Source organism: Aotus nancymaae, unplaced genomic scaffold (genome assembly GCF_030222135.1).
Source record: "Aotus nancymaae isolate 86718 unplaced genomic scaffold, 86718_ANA_hifiasm-v0.15.2.pri h1tg000018l, whole genome shotgun sequence".
In the NCBI taxonomy this organism is placed as follows: domain Eukaryota; kingdom Metazoa; phylum Chordata; class Mammalia; order Primates; family Aotidae; genus Aotus; species Aotus nancymaae.
The window spans coordinates 5,634,898-5,654,241 of record NW_026988430.1 but is presented as its reverse complement, the minus strand read 5'-3'; the positions used below and the strand labels follow the sequence as shown (position 1 = coordinate 5,654,241).

Sequence of the window (19,344 nt, the reverse complement as noted above, 5' to 3'; positions counted from 1 at the left end):
GTCAGGGAGGTGGCAGGTGCTCCTGTGTGTCCCTCTGCAGTGGGTGATGTCAGGGAGGTGGCTGGGTGCTCCTGTGTGACCCTCTGCAGTGGGTGATGTCAGGGAGGTGGCAGGTGCTCCTGTGTGTCCCTCTGTAGTGGGTGATGTCAGGGAGGAGGCCGGGTGCTCTATGTGTCCCTCTGTAGTGGGTGATGTCAGGGAGGTGACCGGGTGCTCCTGTGTGACCCTCTGCAGTTGGTGATGTCACGAAGGTGGCTGGGTGCTCCTGTGTGACCCTCTGCAGTGGGTGATGTCAGGGAGGTGGCTGGGTGCTCCTATGTGACCCTCTGCAGTGGGTGATGTCAGGGAGGTGGCAGGTGCTCCTGTGTGTCCCTCTGTAGTGGGTGATGTCAGGGAGGTGGCCGGGTGCTCCTGTGTGTCCCTCTGTAGTGGGTGATGTCAGGGAGGTGACCGGGTGCTCCTGTGTGACCCTCTGCAGTTGGTGATGTCAGGGAGGTGGCTGGGTGCTCCTGTGTGACCCTCTGCAGTGGGTGATGTCAGGGAGGTGGCAGGTGCTCCTGTGTGACCCTCTGCAGTGGGTGATGTCACGGAGGTGGCAGGTGCTCCTGTGTGTCCCTCTGTAGTGGGTGATGTCAGGGAGGTGGCCGGGTGCTCCTGTGTGACCCTCTGCAGTTGGTGATGTCAGGGAGGTGGCTGGGTGCTCCTGTGTGACCCTCTGCATTGGGTGATGTCAGGGAGGTGGCCGGGTGCTCCTGTGTGTCCCTCTGCAGTGGGTGATGTCAGGGAGGTGGCCGGGTGCTCCTGTGTGACCCTCTGCAGTGGGTGATGTCAGGGAGGTGGCAGGTGCTCCTGTGTGTCCCTCTGTAGTGGGTGATGTCAGGGAGGTGGCCGGGTGCTCCTGTGTGTCCCTCTGTAGTGGGTGATGTCAGGGAGGTGACCGGGTGCTCCTGTGTGACCCTCTGCAGTTGGTGATGTCAGGGAGGTGTGGCTGGGTGCTCCTGTGTGACCCTCAGCAGTGGGTGATGTCAGGGAGGTGGCAGGTGCTCCTGTGTGTCCCTCTGTAGTGGGTGATGTCAGGGAGGTGGCAGGTGCTCCTGTGTGTCCCTCTGCAGTGGATGATGTCAGGGAGGTGGCTGGGTACTCCTTTGTGACCCTCTGCGGTGGGTGATGTCAGGGAGGTGGCCGGTGCTCCTGTGTGTCCCTCTGTAGTGGGTGATGTCAGGGAGGTGGCAGGTGCTCCTGTGTGTCCCTCTGCAGTGGGTGATGTCAGGGAGGTGGCCGGGTGCTCCTGTGTGACCCTCTGCGGTGGGTGATGTCAGGGAGGTGGCCGGTGCTCCTGTGTGTCCCTCTGTAGTGGGTGATGTCAGGGAGGTGACCGGGTGCTCCTTTGTGACCCTCTGCAGTTGGTGATGTCAGGGAGGTGGCAGGTGCTCCTGTGTGACCCTCTGCAGTGGGTGATGTCAGGGAGGTGGCAGGTGCTCCTGTGTGACCCTCTGCAGTGGGTGATGTCAGGGAGGTGGCAGGTACTCCTGTGTGTCCCTCTGCAGTGGGTGATGTCAGGGAGGTGGCCGGGTGCTCCTGTGTGTCCCTCTGTAGTGGGTGATGTCAGGGAGGTGACCGGGTGCTCCTGTGTGTCCCTCTGTAGTGGGTGATGTCAGGGAGGTGGCAGGTGCTCCTGTGTGTCCCTCTGCAGTGGGTGATGTCAGGGAGGTGGCCGGGTGCTCCTGTGTGACCCTCTGCGGTGGGTGATGTCAGGGAGGTGGCCAGTGCTCCTGTGTGTCCCTCTGTAGTGGGTGATGTCAGGGAGGTGACCGGGTGCTCCTTTGTGACCCTCTGCAGTTGGTGATGTCAGGGAGGTGGCAGGTGCTCCTGTGTGACCCTCTGCAGTGGGTGATGTCAGGGAGGTGGCAGGTGCTCCTGTGTGACCCTCTGCAGTGGGTGATGTCAGGGAGGTGGCGGGTACTCCTGTGTGTCCCTCTGCAGTGGGTGATGTCAGGGAGGTGGCCGGGTGCTCCTGTGTGTCCCTCTGTAGTGGGTGATGTCAGGGAGGTGACCGGGTGCTCCTGTGTGACCCTCTGCAGTTGGTGATGTCAGGGAGGTGGCTGGGTGCTCCTGTGTGACCCTCTGCAGTGGGTGATGTCAGGGAGGTGGCAGGTGCTCCTGTGTGACCCTCTGCAGTGGGTGATGTCAGGGAGGTGGCAGGTGCTCCTGTGTGTCCCTCTGTAGTGGGTGATGTCAGGGAGGTGGCCGGGTGCTCCTGTGTGACCCTCTGCAGTGCGTGATGTCAGGGAGATGGCAGGTGCTCCTGTGTGACCCTCTGCAGTGGGTGATGTCAGGGAAGTGGCCGGGTGCTCCTGTGTGTCCCTCTGTAGTGTGTGATGTCAGGGAGGTGGCAGGTGCTCCTGTGTGTCCCTCTGTAGTGGGTGATGTCAGGGAGGTGGCCGGGTGCTCCTGTGTGTCCCTCTGTAGTGTGTGATGTCAGGGAGGTGGCAGGTGCTCCTGTGTGACCCTCTGCAGTGGGTGATGTCAGGGAGGTGGCCGGGTGCTCCTGTGTGTCCCTCTGCAGTGGGTGATGTCAGGGAAGTGGCCGGGTGCTCCTGTGTGTCCCTCTGTAGTGGGTGATGTCAGGGAGGTGGCAGGTGCTCCTGTGTTTCCCTCTGCAGTGGGTGATGTCAGGGAGGTGGCCGGGTGCTCCTGTGTGACCCTCTGCAGTGGGTGATGTCAGGGAGGTGGCAGGTGCTCCTGTGTGTCCCTCTGTAGTGGGTGATGTCAGGGAGGTGGCAGGTGCTCCTGTGTGTCCCTCTGCAGTGGGTGATGTCAGGGAGGTGGCCGGGTGCTCCTGTGTGACCCTCTGCAGTGGGTGATGTCAGGGAGGTGGCGGGTGCTCCTGTGTGTCCCTCTGTAGTGGGTGATGTCAGGGAGGTGGCCGGGTGCTCCTGTGTGTCCCTCTGTAGTGGGTGATGTCAGGGAGGTGGCAGGTGCTCCTGTGTGTCCCTCTGCAGTGGGTGATGTCAGGGAGGTGGCCGGGTGCTCCTGTGTGACCCTCTGCAGTGGGTGATGTCAGGGAGGTGGCAGGTGCTCCTGTGTGTCCCTCTGTAGTGGGTGATGTCAGAGAGGTGGCCGGGTGCTCCTATGTGTCCCTCTGTAGTGGGTGATGTCAGGGAGGTGACCAGGTGCTCCTGTGTGACACTGTGCAGTTGGTGATGTCAGGGAGGTGGCTGGGTGCTCCTGTCTGTCCCTCTGTAGTGTGTGATGTCAGGGAGGTGGCAGGTGCTCCTGTGTGTCCCTCTGTAGTGGGTGATGTCAAGGAGGTGACCGGGTGCTCCTGTGTGACCCTCTGCAGTGGGTGATATCAGGGAGGTGACCAGGTGCGCCTGTGTGTCCCTCTGCCATGGGTAATGTCAGGGAGGCGGCAGGTGCTCCTGTGTGACCTTCTGCAGTGGGTGATGTCAGGGAGGTGGCTGGGTGCTCCTGTGTGACCCTCTGCCGTGGGTGATGTCAGGGAGGTGGCAGGTGCTCCTGTGTGACCCTGTGCGGTAGGTGATGTCAGAGAGTTTGCGTCATACACCTGTCTGGCCCTCTGCAGAGAGACTTTAGGTGGCCGTGCCTGGGGATAGGAGCTGTGCTTCTTGAGCTAAGTATCAGGATGACCATAGGCCAGTGGTCCTAAATAGATGGCTGATTTCCCACTGTGTGTGGGTGTGGAGAGCTCTGTCTGTTAATTCATTTGTTCATTCATTACTGAGTAAATGTGTTTACTGAGGGCTGACTGTATGCTCGACTGCATTCTGCCTGGGACTGGGGACACAATCTTGAGTAAAAACAGATACGTCCCTGCCCTTGTGGAGCTTGTAGATCTGGAGCAGAGACTTACCCTGATGGTACAGCTGGACGTCAGCTGAACTGCGAGTGCTCTGAATGCAAAGCCCCCCGTGCTGGGGGCTGTGGTAGTGAGATTCTGCCTCATTGGAGAGATCAGAGAAGGCTAAGGATGCTGCGCTCCAGTGGGTCTGGAAAACAACTAGGAACGGACCAAGCCGATGGTGGAGGGAAGGTTCCGGCAGAAGGAACAGCCCAGGCAAAGGCCAGGCCGACGTGTTTCTCATGGAAGGAGGCTGTGACGTCACAGAATCCACCTGGCCTAGTCACCACAGGGCTCTCTCCTTCCTCGGAGGCTCTGCCAGGGGCAGCCGAGGTCTGCCGGGTTGTCAGCATTTTGCACTTTAAAAAAATGCATGGCTTGTGCTTTGTCCTTCTGATCCATGGAGTTCCGGTCTTCGTCCCAGAAATGACTGTGTTCCTTAAAAGCGACGTGGCTGCCTGATTGTAACTGAATGGTGGGAAGGGGTTCCACGTGGCCAGTGCAGATCAAAACACTCCAAAGAGGTTTATAAATTTAAACCTTTTTGAATCCTTTCTTGAAGAGCACATGAAATATTTCCATGTCTTGAAGTAAGTCTGCTAACTCCAGTAAATTAAGTTTATAAACATGGCGATTCTTAGGTTCTCTTACATGTGGCAGCACTGTTGGTCAGGTTTCAACTGAAAAATCACAAGTCTAGGCCAGGCACAGTGGCTCAGGGCTGCAGTGCCAGCTCTTTGGGAGGCCAAGGTGGGAGGATCACTTGAACCCAGGTGTTCAAGACAAGCCTGGGCAACATAGTAAGACCCCATCTCAACCCCTCCACCCCCCAAAAAAAGTTAGATACGGTGCCGTGCACCTCTGGTCCCAGCTACTCAAGAGGCTGAGGCAGGAGGATCACCTGAGCCCAGGAGGTCAAGGCTGCAGTGAGCTGTGATCGCACCACTGCTCTCCAGCCTGAGCGCCAGAGCAAGACTCTCTCTCAAAAAAAAAGTGAATCAATTTCTTAATGACATATTGGAATCACAGGATACTTCAGTTACTCTGATAGGCCATAGTCTCTCTCTCTCTCTGTCTCTTTTTTTTTTTTTTTTTTGAGACAGAGTCTCGCCCTTTCACCCAGGCTGGAGTGCAGTGGTGCAATCTTGGCTCACTGCAGCCTCCAACTTCCAGGTTCAAATTATCCTCCTGTCTCAGCTTCCCTAGTAGCTGGGACTACAGGAGCATTCCACCATGTCTGGCTAATTTCTGTATTTCAATAGAGACAGGGTTTATCTACGTTGCCCAGGCTGGTCTTGAACTCCTGACCTCAGGTGATCCGCTCACCTCGGCTCCCGAAGTGCTCGGATGACAAACCTGAGCCACTGCGCCCCACTCACCATAGTTTTTTAAACAAATACTGAAATTAAATACCAAATACGCATATGCTTCTTGACACACAAAAACATCAGTGGCACGAGTTTGATTCGTATTTCTACACTGAGTTCCAGATCTTCCTAGGTTTGAAGGATGCTCACTTATTGAGGAAGTAACTGTATCGTTGCCGTGACAGCATTTGGAAGCGTCTTCTGGGTGCGTCAGGTTGTGCTGAGCCCTGCGCCCGGCCTTCAGCCCCGTTTGTGGCTCCGTGTCCTCGCCCGCCAAGCGGGCGGCTGTTTCTCCTGCAGAGCCTTCCAGCTCCGTCCCTGGTTTCTCTGTGGTCGTAGAAGCTGGGAGCCCTCTCCAGATGGCACTGTCCCTTGCTGGGATTTTGCCTTTCTTGGCCTCTGAGGAGATTTAAATGTGGCCAGGCTGGACCTAAATACCTTTGAACTTGAAGGAACTGTGCTGCTTTCATCCGCTTTATAGCATCACAAAACTCAGACGGTTAGTTTTGATTGAATTCTGAATATTTCTGAGCTTTTGTGTGATTCTGTGGTTACAGCTTCTACAGTCATTCAGCGGACGTGTTCTGTGTATGTGTACACATGCACACTCACACACACACAGTTACTCGCACACACATGCACTCACGCACACACATAAACTCATGTGCGCAGACGCGCACACACACGGACACTCACGCAGCATCGGGGGAAGCACCGCCACGAGGTTACCATGCATCGTCGTGATGGGCCTCATGATTTTCCTGTGTGTAAATGAATCTGTGAATATCATACAGCATTGCTTGGCGCATCTTTTAGGAGCCGACTTCAAATACCAACACGCCACATATCTTTTGCAACTGGCTTTTCTCACTTCATGTTATATTTGCAAGATTTATCCCTGTTGATATTTACATGGAGCTCATTTCTTTTCAGTGCTGAAAAGTGCTTTATTGTAAGACTGTGCCCCACTTCGTGTATCTGCCCCACTGCTGATGGGCACAGGCTGTTGCTGGAGAGTGTTGCCGTGACTGTCCCTTTGGCTGCACCGGAATTTATCTGAGCTTCGTCACGCTGCCAGCTGGGCTGCTTTCCTTAGAAAGGGAACCCTTAAGGAAAGGAATTTCCTCAACTGTCTGTCGTTTTTTTTTTCTTTTTTGAGACAGTCTCACTCTGTTGTCCACGCTGGAGTGCAGTGGTGTGACCTCAGCTCACTGCAACCTCCGCCTCCCAGGAGGCGATTCTCCTGCCTCAGTCTCCCAAGTAACTGGGATTACAGGTGCCTGCTACCATGCCCGGCTAGTTTATTTTTAGCAGAAACGGGGTTTCACCATGTTGGCCAGGGTGGTCTCAAACTCCTGACCTCGTGATCCACCCGCCTTGGCCTCCCAATGTGCTGGGATTACAGGTGTGAACCACCGTGCCTGGCTTCTTTCCTTAACTCTCTAACCAGGGAAACGTTTCTGGGGAGGCAGGAGGAGGCAGGAGCGGAGGATCCGAGGGGCAGGCCCAGGCGTTGGCTGATTTGTGTCTGTCATCCCCGCCTCACCCCCACGGCTCTTCCGATCTAATTTTCCTCTGAGTTCACGAGCTAAATCCGATGCTGTTTGAGAAAACGTATCCAGACATAGCTATCCCTCCGTCACCCAACTTCCTGCCTCAGCAGCACAACTGTTGCTGCTTTTCTGAGTCCCTTTTGGTTCCTGTCCACGTGCATCTGGACTCACACAGACTTGTCATGTGCACACAGCACTGTGAGCTCTGCAGCTGTCACTAAACAGTGCAGTGCAAGCATTTCCTTGCAGCGGTGCTACAGTCTTCGTAACGACCGTTTCCATGATCACGTAGTATTTTGCCTGCTCGTGCATCCTCACCAGCTTTTCTGTTCCAGTACCTGCTTTTCCTTCCATTTCTCCTCCCAGCTCCCAGCAATCTTTGGGGAATTCCTCCTGGCTGCCTCAGATCCTGGTGCCACCCAGATGCAGAGAAGGCTGGGTCACAGCCCTGTCCACTCCTCCCAGCCTCCCAGGGTCCTGGACCCCTTCAGCTTCTTTGCCCCAGCCCCCACCTCCTTCAGAATCCCCTGTCTCATTGGCAGTGGAAAAGTCACTAAACCATTGGATCGTCTTGGCGCACCTGGCCTTGAGATTGCTTTAAATTCATGCACCTAGGCTTCTCCTTGGAGAAGAAGAGAGTTTGGAGTTGGCTCGTGTATGTGTTTTGCAGGAGATGGTGAAAGGGGTCTGTAGGCCCCACTCACGTCGCAAAGCAGGGGTCTCGAGGCCAAGCCCTCTCCAGGAACTTAGAGTACGTGTTCCAAGCCCACAAGCGAAGCTTGGGATGGTGGCAGCAAGAGTGCGCCAAGCCTACCCTTGGCCGACATCACACTGTGGCTGGGACTCTCACTGAGGTCTTGGCCGCGTTTCTGCTTTCTGTTTCTTTCACTAACTTCTTCCCCCCAGCATGGAGTCCTCTGTGGATCTCACTAGAGCAAGCTCCCAGTTTTCCACACCTCTGCCTTCTCATGAGCCAAATAATCAGTTTAGGGATGATTAAAAAACTATAAAGGCGGGGCATGGTGGCTCACGCCTGTCATCCCAGCACTTTGGGAGACCGAGGTAGGCCGATCACTTGAGGTAAGGAGTTTGAGACCAGCTTGGCCAACATGGAAAGCTGTCTCTACCAAAAAATGCAAAACTTAGCGGGGCATGGTGGCAAGCGCCTGTAGTCCCAGCTACTCAGGAGGCTGAAGCAAGAGAATTGGTTGAACCCGGGAGGCGGAGGTTACAGTGAGTTGAGATTGCGCCACTGCACTCCAGCCTGGCAACAGAGTGAGGCTCTGTCTCAAAAAAAAAAAAGCTGATTCATAATAACAACCAATACTTATGAAATACTTATAATATCAATATACCAAGCACTCTGCTAAAAAGTATTTTACACTGGCTGGGCGTGGTGGCTCACGCCTGTAATCCCAGCACTTTGGGAGGCTCAGGTGGGTGGATCACCTGAGGTTGGGAGTTTGAGACAAGCCTGGACAACATGGTGAAACCCCGTCTCTACTTAAAAATAGAAAAAATTATCTAGCTGTGGTGGTGGGCACCTTAACCCAGCTACTCGGCAGGCTGAGGCAGGAGAATCGCTTGAACCCGGGAGGCTGAGGTTGCAGTGAGCCGAGATTGCACCTCTGCACTCCAGCCTGAGGGACAGAGCGAGGCTCCATCTCAAAAAAGAACTTTACACTAATACCTTGTTTATTCCTCACAATAACCAAGTCAGATAGGAAACTGTCATTATCTCCATCGGGCAGCTGTGGAAATGAGACTTGAAAAGTGAGGCCAGATGCAGTGGCTCAGGCCTGTAACTCCAGCACTTGGGGAGGCTGAAGCGGGCGGATTGCTTGAGCCCAGGAGTTTGAAACCAGCCTGGTCAACATAGGGAAACCACATCTCTACAAAAAAATTTAAAAATTAGCTGGGCTTGGTGGCACATGCCTGTAACCCCAGCTACTCCAGAGGCTGACACAGGAGAATCACTTGAACCTGGGAGGTGGAGGGTACAGTGATTTGAGATCTCCCCATTGAACTCCAGCCTGGGCGACAGAGTGAGTCTCCATCTCAAAAAAAAAAAAAAAAAAAACGGGAATTGACTTGCCTGAATCTTCCTTAGAATCCCAGCTGTACTTCCCCCAAGCATCCCAGCCACCCACGCAGGGAAACAGTTCAGGCAAAGCAGCGGCGAAAAGGCATGCAGTAGAAGTTTGCTGGGGACAGGGAGGGCGTGAAGCGGGAGAAAGGGAAGTGGTGACTGTCCTCTCAGCCTTCTCCCCCAAGAGCAGAGGGAGAGGGGTGTGCAGAAAGCTTCAGGTACAGGGCTTCCCTACCTTGGTTCAGACAGTCCCCACCCCAGGTGCTGGGAGAGCCCCAGCAGTGTTGATGACCTGGTAGAAAGAGCAGAAGCCAGTTCCTTTTTCTTGCCCCTGGTTCATCTGTGGAGGGATGTGTACATATCTGGCTCTAGGCCAAGCAAGTGAGGACCAGCTGATGGCGGGGAGCATGGCACTGCAGATACGGATGGTTCCCCCATGCAGCTGATGGGGAGAGCATGGCACCGCAGATACGGATGGTTCCCCCGTGCAGCTGATGGGGGGAGCATGGCACCGCAGATACGGATGGTTCCGCCATGCACGTGATGGGGGGGAGCCTGGCACTGCAGATACGGATGGTTCCGCCATGCAGGTGATGGAGGGGGCCTGGCACTGCGGATACGGATGGTTCCCTCGTGCAGGTGCCGGAAACAAGGGGCTTCCTTGGGTCCAGGTCTGCCTGTGATGATTACCAGGTTGGTTTCTGCTTATGCCGACAGTCACAGGGCCCAATCCCGCCCGTCTCTGTACAGCTTGTTGTCTTAGGCTCTTAGATGTGATCCTGGGGGCATCTGTTCCTAGGGGAAGCTGCCGAGTGCTCCTCAGCAGCCAGGCGGGGTCTCTGTGTCCTTGCCCTGCTGTCCTGGGCCCCACAGGCACTGACTGACTTGAAAGAGACTGCAGCCATGGTCATGAGAAAGGCCCCTTAGAGGAGGCTCTGGGAGAGCCCCAGCACTGAGCCGGAAGTGGGTAGAGGAGGCCCTGGCGAGCCCCCATGCTGAGCCAGAAGTGGGTGGAGGGAGCCCTGGGAGAGCCTCGGCCCTGAGGCAGAAGTGGGTGGAGGCGGCCCTGGGAGAGCCCCAGCGCTGAGCTGGACGGGGGATGGGGCCTGCTTTGCCTCCTCGGCTTCTCCTCCCTTCCCCGTCCTCCGCAGCTGCTTCTCCTCCATGAACCCACTCGGCCTCCCACTCGGGGTACCCGCATGCCTGCGCTGGGCCTCGTCATGGCGGCAGGGGCTGGTTCACCGCAGTGCTCATGATTGCGCGATTGCAGAAGCACCGCAGCTCTGAGGAGGAGACCTTGCCAGAGGGATTTTGAGACGGGCGTGTGGTGAAGCAGAGGTGCCCTTTGCGGCCAGCTGGCCTTGTGGCGGGCCCGGCCCCGTTCCCATTTGCGCTGCTGCTCGAGACCAGCCCCGGAGCCTCAGGGATGGACACGTGGTGGACCCCGGCCTCCGGGAGAGAACATGCAGCCGCGAGGACGGGGCTGGAAATGCCCGGGGCTCCTGTGCGGCGGCAGACACGCGACGACTCAGGAGCGCTGTCAGCACTGGGCATCTGGAAGCCTTGGGAGAGCCAGCTGCTTGCGCGCGTGCGTGATGGGGCAGTGCGTGCGTGATGGGTCAGTGTGTGTGTGCATGCGTGTGTGTGTGATGGGGCAGTGCGTGTGTGATGTTGCGGCAGTGTGTGCGTGTGTGTGTGATGGGGCAGTGCGTGCGTGATGGGGCAGTGTGTGTGCATGCGTGTGTGTGTGATGGGGCAGTGCACGTGTGATTTTGGGGCAGTGTGTGTGTGCATGTGTGTGTGTGTGATGGGGCAGTGCATGCATGATGGGGCAGTGTGTGCATGTGTGTGTGAGATGGGGCAGTGCGTGCGTGATGTTGGGGCAGTGTGTGTGCATGCGTGTGTGTGTGATGGGGCAGTGCATGCGTGATGGGGCAGTGTGTGCATGCATGTGTGAGATGGGGCAGTGCGCACGTGATGTTGGGGCAGTGTGTGTGTGCGTGCGTGTGTGATGGGGCAGTGTGTGTGTGCATTCGTGTGTGTGATGGGGCAACACGTGCGTGACGTTGGGGCAGTGTGTGTGCATGCATGTTTGATGTGGCAGTGTGTGCGTCATGTTCGGGCAGTGTGTGTGTGTGTGTTTGCATGAATGATGGGGCAGTGTGTGTGTGCTTGCGTGCATGATGTTGGGGCAGTGTGTGTGTGCATGCGTGTGTGATGGGGCAGTGTGTGCGTCATGTCGGGGAAGTGTGTGTGTGCTTGCATGCATGATGGGGCAGTGTGTGTGTGCGTGTGTGTGATGGGGCAGTGCGTGTGTGATGGGACTGTGTGTGCATACGTGTGTGTGTGTGATGGGGCAGCGTGTGTGTGCATGCGCGTGATGGGGCAGTGCGTGCGTGATGGGGCAGTGTGTTTGCGCGTGTGTGTGATGGGGCAGTGCATGCGTCATGGGGTGGTGTGTTCGCGCGTGTGTGTGATGGGACAGTGCGTGCATGATGTTGGGGCAGTGTGTGTGCGTGCGTGTGTGTGATGAGGCAGTGTGTGCATGCGTGTGTGTGATAGGGCAACGCGTGCGTGACGTTGGGGCAGTGTGTGCATGCATGTTTGATGTGGCAGTGTGTGCGTCATGTTCGGGCAGTGTGTATGTGTGTTTGCATGAGTGATGGGGCAGTGTGTGTGTGCTTGCGTGCGTGATGTTGGGGCAGTGTGTGTGTGCGTGTGTGATGGGGCAGTGTGCGTGATGTTGGGTCAGTGTGTGTGTGCATGCGTGTGTGATAGGGCAGTGTGTGCGTCATGTTGGGGAAGTGTGTGTGTGCTTGCGTGCATGGTGGGGCAGTGTGTGTGCGTGTGTGTGATGGGGCAGTGCGTGCGTGATGGGACAGTGTGTGTGCATGCGTGTGTGTGTGTGATGGGGCAGCGTGTGTGCACATGCATGTGATGGGGCAGTGCGTGCGTGATGGGGCAGTTTGCGCGTGTGTGTGATGGGGCAGTGCGTGCGTGATGTTGGGGCAGTGTGTGTACATGTGTGTGTGTGATGGGGCAGTGCATCCGTGATGGGGCAGTGTGTGTGTGCATGTGTGTGTGATGGGGCAATGCGTGCGTGATGGGGCAGTGTGTGTGTGTGTGCGCGTGTGTGATGGGGCAGTGTGTGCGTGATGTTGGGGCACTGTGTGTGTGTGTGTGTGATGGGGCGTGTGTGTGTGTGTGTTATCTGGCAGTGAGCGTATCTGAAAAGCCCCAGGGAGAGCCAGCTGTGTGTGTTTGTGTGTGTGTGCGCGTGCATGTGTGTGTTGTCCAGCACTGAGCATTTCTGAAAAGCTCTGGGGAGAGCCAGCTGCGTGTGCGTGTGTTCGTGTGTGATGTCGGAGCAGTGACCATCCTTGAGGACCTGCCCCCGACACAGCCGCCTTCGTCTCCGAGGTGTGAACGTAATGGACGCGTTGACTCCTCTCGAAGGCAGCCCCGCCGCAAGCCCGCTGTGACGGTTGCCGCAGTGGGGTATGAAACACAAGGGCCGTATTTCTGGTACCTCAGCACCCCCCACGAAGGAAAATGTCAGTGGAGCAAATTGCCGATCGAATACTTTGGAATATGTAAATACTAAATTGCTCTGGCTTTCACGTAAAATTCAGACTTGGGCAGCCGGAGAGGAGAGGCGTCTGGAACGTGCTGGGGGCTGGGCGGGGAGCGGCTGCCAGTGGAGAGACAGAGATGCCTGAAGACTGGGGCTGAGGCCGGCTCTGTGGGCTGTGGTTGGGGTTGTCGTCTTGCTGGAGGAGAAGCTATGGGGAGTGGGGTAGAAAGAGCAGGGAGGCGGAAAAGCCATGTGCAGCTGTGACCATGGGGTTTTCTCTGAGTTTTCATTGAAGGCTTTTTGGTTGGGGTTACGTGTGGTTTGCAGGCAAGCTTTCTGTGACTCTTCTTCCCCAGCCCTGGGGAAGGGAGCGAGGAGAGCTGGGATGCACACGGTGGGGGCTGCAGTCAGCCGGCCGCCTCCTCCAAGTCTCCTGTGCAGCAGCCTCGGTCTCCTCCCTGCACTGGCCCTGTGCTTACCATGGCCGGCCAAGGACTCCTCTCCTTGGTGACTTTGTGCTCCTGTGCGGCCATAGCAGGTCCACTGCATGGTCGCTGCTCCACCTCTGTTCCGGGTTTGAGCCCCTGCCACTGGGGACAGTCTCCTGTGCCTTTGGGGTCTCTCTAGGAGGCTGGCAGTGATCAATTCCTCTGAAGTGACAAGACCCTGTGCTAGGTTCTTTATTATTTATTTTTGAGACAGAGTCTTGCTCTGTCACCCAGGCTAGGGTGCAGTGGTGCAATCTTGGCTCACTGCAGTCTCCACCTCCCGGGTTCAAGCGATTCTCCTGCGTCAGCCTCCCGAGTAGCTGGGATTACAGGCATGTGCCACCACACCTGGCTAACATTTGTATTTTTAGTAGAGATGGGGTTTCACCAGACTGGCCTGTTGAACCTGTTGACCAGGCTGGTCTCGAACTCCTGACCTCAGATGATCCGTTCACCTCAGTCTCCCAAACTATGTAAGTTCTTTAAACGGGTGAACTCACTGATCTTTCCGTAATGGAGTAAGGTAGAAACTACAGCACCTTTATCAGGTCACAGCTGAGGCTCATGAGGCCCCGAAAAGCAAAGGTGACGGGTGACAGGCAGACCTGAGGGAGTTCCGTGGCTGCCCCTGGCCAGACCAGGATTCTCCCCAGGCTTTGATGGTAGACTTGGACTCTTCATTGTGAGCCTGTCCCGGGTCTTCCATGTGCTCCACTGCTGTGGGTGGGACCCTGGGCTGGACCTGCCCCTCCTGCCAGGCAGGGCCTGCCTCCCCCAGGTCAGCAGCCTCACACCCTCTCTCCCTTGCAGTCATCCCCACAGACCCGCTCCTCCTGCCAGGCAGGGCCTGCCTCACTGAGGCCGGTGGCCACACACCCTCTCTCCCTCACAGGCATCCCCACGCTCATCGTGCTGGACCCACAGGGCGAGGTGATCACGCGGCAGGGGCGGGTGGAGGTGCTGAATGACGAGGACTGCCGCGAGTTCCCCTGGCACCCCAAGCCCGTGCTGGAGCTCTCCGACTCCAACGCTGCCCAGCTCAATGAGGGTCCCTGCCTTGTCCTCTTTGTAGGTATGAAGCTTCCAGGGTGTGGGGACCTGGGCAGGGGGTGGGGGGACGGGGCAGGAGGGGCATTGCTTGGGAGGAGCTTTGTCCCTGCAGCTTGTCTCTGTCAGGAGCAGTGTGGCTGGGCCTTTGTCTCTCCGGGAGCCTTGCTTTTGACCCCAATGATTTATTCATGGTGGCCCCTGTGGGAGCTGCGGGTGCACTTTTCCTCCTAGCTGCTCCCCAGCTGCCATCTGGGTGGAACAGGTCAGGTCTAGAGGATGCCCTCGGGGCCCCATGCACAGACCCATTGTTGGAAACAGGCCGGCTGCACACACAGCAGCTGCAGGGGGCTGGACCCCTCTGGCTGAGGCTCCCCATGGCTGTGGCTGCTGATCCTCTGTGCTCTGATGAGCCGCTCCCTCCCAGCTCCTTTTTCCTCGATGGCACCTCCCAGTCTCCCATCTCACCCATTGTGTGCTTAGCGGGTAATGGCCCAGCCTGGCCAGGAGGGCACAGGAGTGTTCATGCCAGGCTCCCGGTAGTGTGGTGGGATGACCCTCGTTCCTTTTGCAAGACCTGGCCTCTGCCTTGGACTTGCTCCAACTCAAAATTACTGTACGAGGCCAGGTGCGGTGCCTCACGCCTGTAATCCCAGCACTTTGGGAGGCCGAGGCAGGAGGATCACCTGAGGTCAGGGGTTCAAGACCAGCCCGGCCAACATGGTGAAACCCCATCTCTACTAAAAATACAAAAAAATTAGTCAAGTGTAGTGGTGGGTGCTTATAATCCCAGTTACTCAGGAGGCAGGAGAATCACTTGAACCTGGGAGGTGGAGGCTGCATTGAGCCGAGATCTTGCCATTGCACTCCAGCCTGGGCAACAGAGTGAGACTCCGTCTAAAAACAAAACTAAACAGCCTCTGAGCAGACCAGAGCCCTCACTCCGTCACCACCAGTTTTTTCCACCATTTTCACTGGGAAGCCGGAGGTCTGAGGTCCTGGCTTCTCATTCTGTGACTGAGAGAAATGCTAGCAGGGCCTCAGGTCCTGGCTTGAGGATGCTCAGCTTCCCCGTGCGTTTGTGAGGAATCCAGGAGAAAGGACTGTGTGTCAGGGGCACTAGTGCTACTCACTGGGGTGGGTTCCTCGGGTGAGCCTGGTGCAGGAGAGCGCTGTGTGCGAGCTTCGCTGCTGGGACGTGGGGAGGATGCTGTCTGCGAGCTTCGCTGCTGGGACATACGTGCTATGTGCGAGCTTTGCTGCTGGGACACGGGGAGGGCGCTGTGTGTGTGCTTTGCGGCTGGGACGTGTGCAGACATACCTGCACCTACCGGAAGCAGGATTGGTGGTGTTGGGGAAGTCCATCTCCATTTTGGGGCTGCGCACGTGGGCGTTGTTGCAGCTCAGGCCCACTCGGCGGGCACTGCTCTATTTGACAAGCCAGCATTTCTTCCCGTCTTTTTTTCCCCTGACCCCCATCATAGATTCTGAGGATGACGGAGAGTCCGAGGCAGCCAAGCAGCTGATTCAGCCAATAGCAGAGAAAATCATTGCCAAGTACAAAGCCAAAGAGGAGGAGGCGCCGCTTCTGTTCTTTGTAGCCGGGGAGGTGAGTGTGGAGGGAGGCTCGGCCCCCAGGGCTGACTTCAATTCTGAGTTTTGGAGCCTGGGAGGTGAGTGCATAGCTGGGGAGGTGAGTGTGGAGTGAGGCTCGGCCCCCAGGGCTGGCTCCGCTTCTGTGTTTTGGAGCCTGGGAGGTGAGTGTGGAGCTGGGGAGGTGAGTGTGGAGGGAGGCTCGGCCCCCAGGGCTGGCTCCCAGGGCTGCCTGAAAGGACCCCAGGGTCAGGGTGGTCTGTGCTTCTGAGAGAGCCCACAGACAAATGTGGCAAGAAAAAGGGGTCATTCACCCTGGAAAACCGTTTCCTACCCTGCGGCTTCCTTTTCCCATCCTTCTCGCCCGCTCTGCTTGGAGCCCTCCCCGCAGGGGCTGCTTCCCACCTGCGCTGCTGGGGAGGGCGCCATGGCCGCAGTGTGATCCACACCCCTCCCTCGGTACTGGTCACAGCCAGGCCCCTGAGGCTTCACAGGATGCTGGACTAGGGCCTCCATCCAGGCTGCAGAGCTGGCCCATCTCACCATAGGGATCTGGCTACAGCCACCACTCACCCCTGCGATCACCCCGCCAACTCTGTGAGCACTGAGGCTGGAAACAGCTGCCATTCCCTATCTTTCACCCAGGCTGCCCCTTTGAGGGCTCCAGTGGGGCTGGACCAGGCAGGAGGTGTTTCACAGGGTGAGAAAGTGGGTCCACCTGCAGGTGCCCCGTTATCCAGGGCCTGGGACCCTAACCCTGCACCCTGCAGACAGGGTGTCTCTGCGACTCAACCAGCTCAGCACAGGAGCTTCAGCTCCTCCAGCCTGGGAGCCTCCTCCACGCATGCTTTGCCGCCTCCCACCCCACCCCACCCCACCCTACCCGACAACAGACACTTCTGGAGGCTGCTCCTGCCCCCTTCCCTCCATCCATCCATCGGTACCTCCAGTTGGTCAGAGCCCTGGTTTAATTTCACACTGTGTTTGGATCCCAGAAGAGGCTGAGGAGACACCAGACACCCGGAGCCACCCATTTATCACCTCCACAGTAGCCGGCCCTGCCCAGCCCCAGGCCCCTCCCAGGCGGCTCCAGTCACTTGCTCAACCATGCTCACTCGGGCTGGAGGGGAACAGAGAGGCTCACAGGCCCTGCCTTCGGTCCACACCAGCCTCTGCGCACAAAGCCCAGCCCGGGGGAGGCTGTGCCCTGTGTAATCAACTCTAACCCTGCAGAGTGGCTCTGCACAACAGCCAGGGCTGGGTGCAGGCTGGGCAGCCTTTAGAGGTGTGTCTGGAAAGAGCACGTGCAGGTGTTCTGTAACCCAGGCACAGAGCACATGCTTCTCCCAGGCTGTCTCTTTGCTCCTGCCTTCTGGTTGGGAACAGAGTTGTCCTCCTGTTTCACAGGGGAGGGGGACACGGTTCAGGGCGGGTGAGGGGCAGCTCCAGGGCTGTGTGCTGGGAGGAAGGTTCAGGGCAGGTGACGGGTGGTTCAGGGCTGTGTGCTGGGAGACAAGGTTCAGGACGGGTGAGGGGCTGCTGTGTGCTGCTCCTGCCTAGCTGGGCTGGGAGTGCTGCCGTTCATGGACCTCTCAGTCAGCCCGTGTTGGGAGCCATCATTAAATCCGTTTCACAGGGGATGAGACCTGGGCCTGGAGAAGGAAGTGACTTGCCAGAGTCATGGGGTAGGCAGAGAACAGAGAGGCCAATGGGACTCCGGGAGGCCTCGAGAGTGGCAGGAAGCCTCTGTTGTGACCGAGTGAGTTAGATGCAAAGCACCACACTCTGAGTTCCAAATTAAGAGTTGTTTGTCAGCGACTGAGAGACGGCTAACACTCAAAATTCTCTTGGCCCCGAGGAAGGGGCTTGATTCCCCTTTCTACCTTGATGTAGGTAGGGGAGGGGGAGCCTAGCTGAAGTGGAATTGTACAGAAGCAGAAAAGCGGGATAGATAAGGAGGCTGGTAATCAGGGGCAGGAGGTTCCCAGCATTGTTGGTTGCTAAGGGTATTTCCTTACAGTCATCAAGGGGGGGGTAGCAGGGAGAACTTTCCATACACTCAATCCCCAAGGAGGGTATTCAGAGTAGCAGGTAGACTTGCCAAGCAGGGCATGGTTACAGGAGCTGTGAGCAGTGTGAACCACTCTCAACGGTTCAGAGCTTTGAGTGCAGTGGTTACAGGTGCTGTGAACAGTGTGAACCACTCTCAACGGTTCAGAGCTTTGAGTGCAGTGGTTACAGGTGCTGTGAACAGTGTGAACCATCTCAACGGTTCAGAGCTTTGAGTGCCGTGGTTACAGGAGCTGTGAGCAGTGTGAACCACTCTCAACGGTTCAGAGCTTTGAGTGCAGTGGTTACAGGTGCTGTGAACAGTGTGAACCACTCTTAATGGTTCAGAGCTTTGAGTGCAGTGGTTACAGGTGCTGTGAACCGTGAGAACCACTCTCAACGGTTCAGAGCTTTGAGTGCAGTGGTTACAGGTGTGAACAGTGTGAACCACCTCAACGGTTCAGAGCTTTGAGTGCAGTGGTTACAGGTGCTGTGAACAGTGTGAACCACTCTTAATGGTTCAGAGCTTTGAGTGCAGTGGTTACAGGTGCTGTGAACAGTGTGAACCACTCTTAATGGTTCAGAGCTTTGAGTGCAGTGGTTACAGGTGCTGTGAACAGTGTGAACCACCTCAACAGTTCAGAGCTTTGAGTGCAGTGGTTACAGGTGCTGTGAACAGTGTGAACCACTCTTAATGGTTCAGAGCTTTGAGTGCAGTGGTTACAGGAGCTGTGAGCAGTGTGAACCATCTCAACGGTTCAGAGCTTTGAGTCCTGTGGTTACAGGTGCTGTGAACAGTGTGAACCATCTCAACGGTTCAGAGCTTTGAGTGCAGTGGTTACAGGAGCTGTGAACAGTGTGAACCACTCTCAACGGTTCAGAGCTTTGAGTGCAGTGGTTACAGGTGCTGTGAGCAGTGTGAACCACTCTCAACGGTTCAGAGCTTTGAGTGCAGTGGTTACAGGAGCTGTGAGCAGTGTGAACCATCTCAACGGTTCAGAGCTTTGAGTGCAGTGGTTACAGGTGCTGTGAACAGTGAGAACCACTCTCAACGGTTCAGAGTTTTCAGTGCAGTGGTTACAGGTGCTGTGAACAGTGTGAATCACTCTTCACGGTTCAGAGTTTTGAGTGCAGCCTGACCCAGTAAAGCACCTGGGGGGGCCGAGGCACGGAGGGAGAAGCTAAGATGGAGTCAGTCAGGCTAGCAGAAGCTAGGTTATTACACCTCGAGGGCCAGTGCACCAGACGGGAAGAGATGCCTGTGTCCTCTCTCCCCTGCCCGAGGACCCCACGTGGCCGCCGTTCTTCCTGCGCTTCACCTGGGCTTGTGGCCTTGGTGGCATTCCTAGTCCCATTCTCTGTCATGTTGAGAAGCAAGGCAGCATGGAAGAGGGGTAGGCACAGCAGGCAGGTGTCCACAGAGCCCTGCTGAGCCCAGAATTCCAGCCCTGGGTTACCAGGGTGAAGGGCACCCACTGATCCCATCTCAATCCCATCCCGGTGGCAGGCAGATGTCAGCCCTTACAAAATCTTCGTAGCATTAAAATCCGCCTCTGTGGCCTGGCACGGCGGCTCACCCTGTCATCCCAGCAGTTTGGGAGGCTGAGGTGGGCTCATCACCTGAAGTCAGGAGTTCGAGACCAGCCTGGCCAACATGGAGAAACCCCGTCTCTACTAAAAATACAAGGAGTAGTTGGGCATGGTGGCGGGTGCCTGTAATCC

At 56.8% G+C, this 19,344-nt stretch overlaps 1 protein-coding gene across 5 annotated transcripts in view; it reads left to right on the top strand.

The window, feature by feature from the left end:
• Window positions 1-19,344, top strand: part of NXN (nucleoredoxin) — a 168,878-nt gene that overhangs the window by 145,804 nt on the left and 3,730 nt on the right. For all 5 annotated transcript variants that reach the window (XM_064378160.1, XM_064378163.1, XM_064378162.1 and 2 more), the window contains exons 6-7: window positions 13,826-14,005; window positions 15,465-15,589. In XM_064378160.1, coding sequence (XP_064234230.1) covers window positions 13,826-14,005; window positions 15,465-15,589 — 305 coding nt within the window. The remainder of the gene's footprint in view (window positions 1-13,825; window positions 14,006-15,464; window positions 15,590-19,344) is intronic.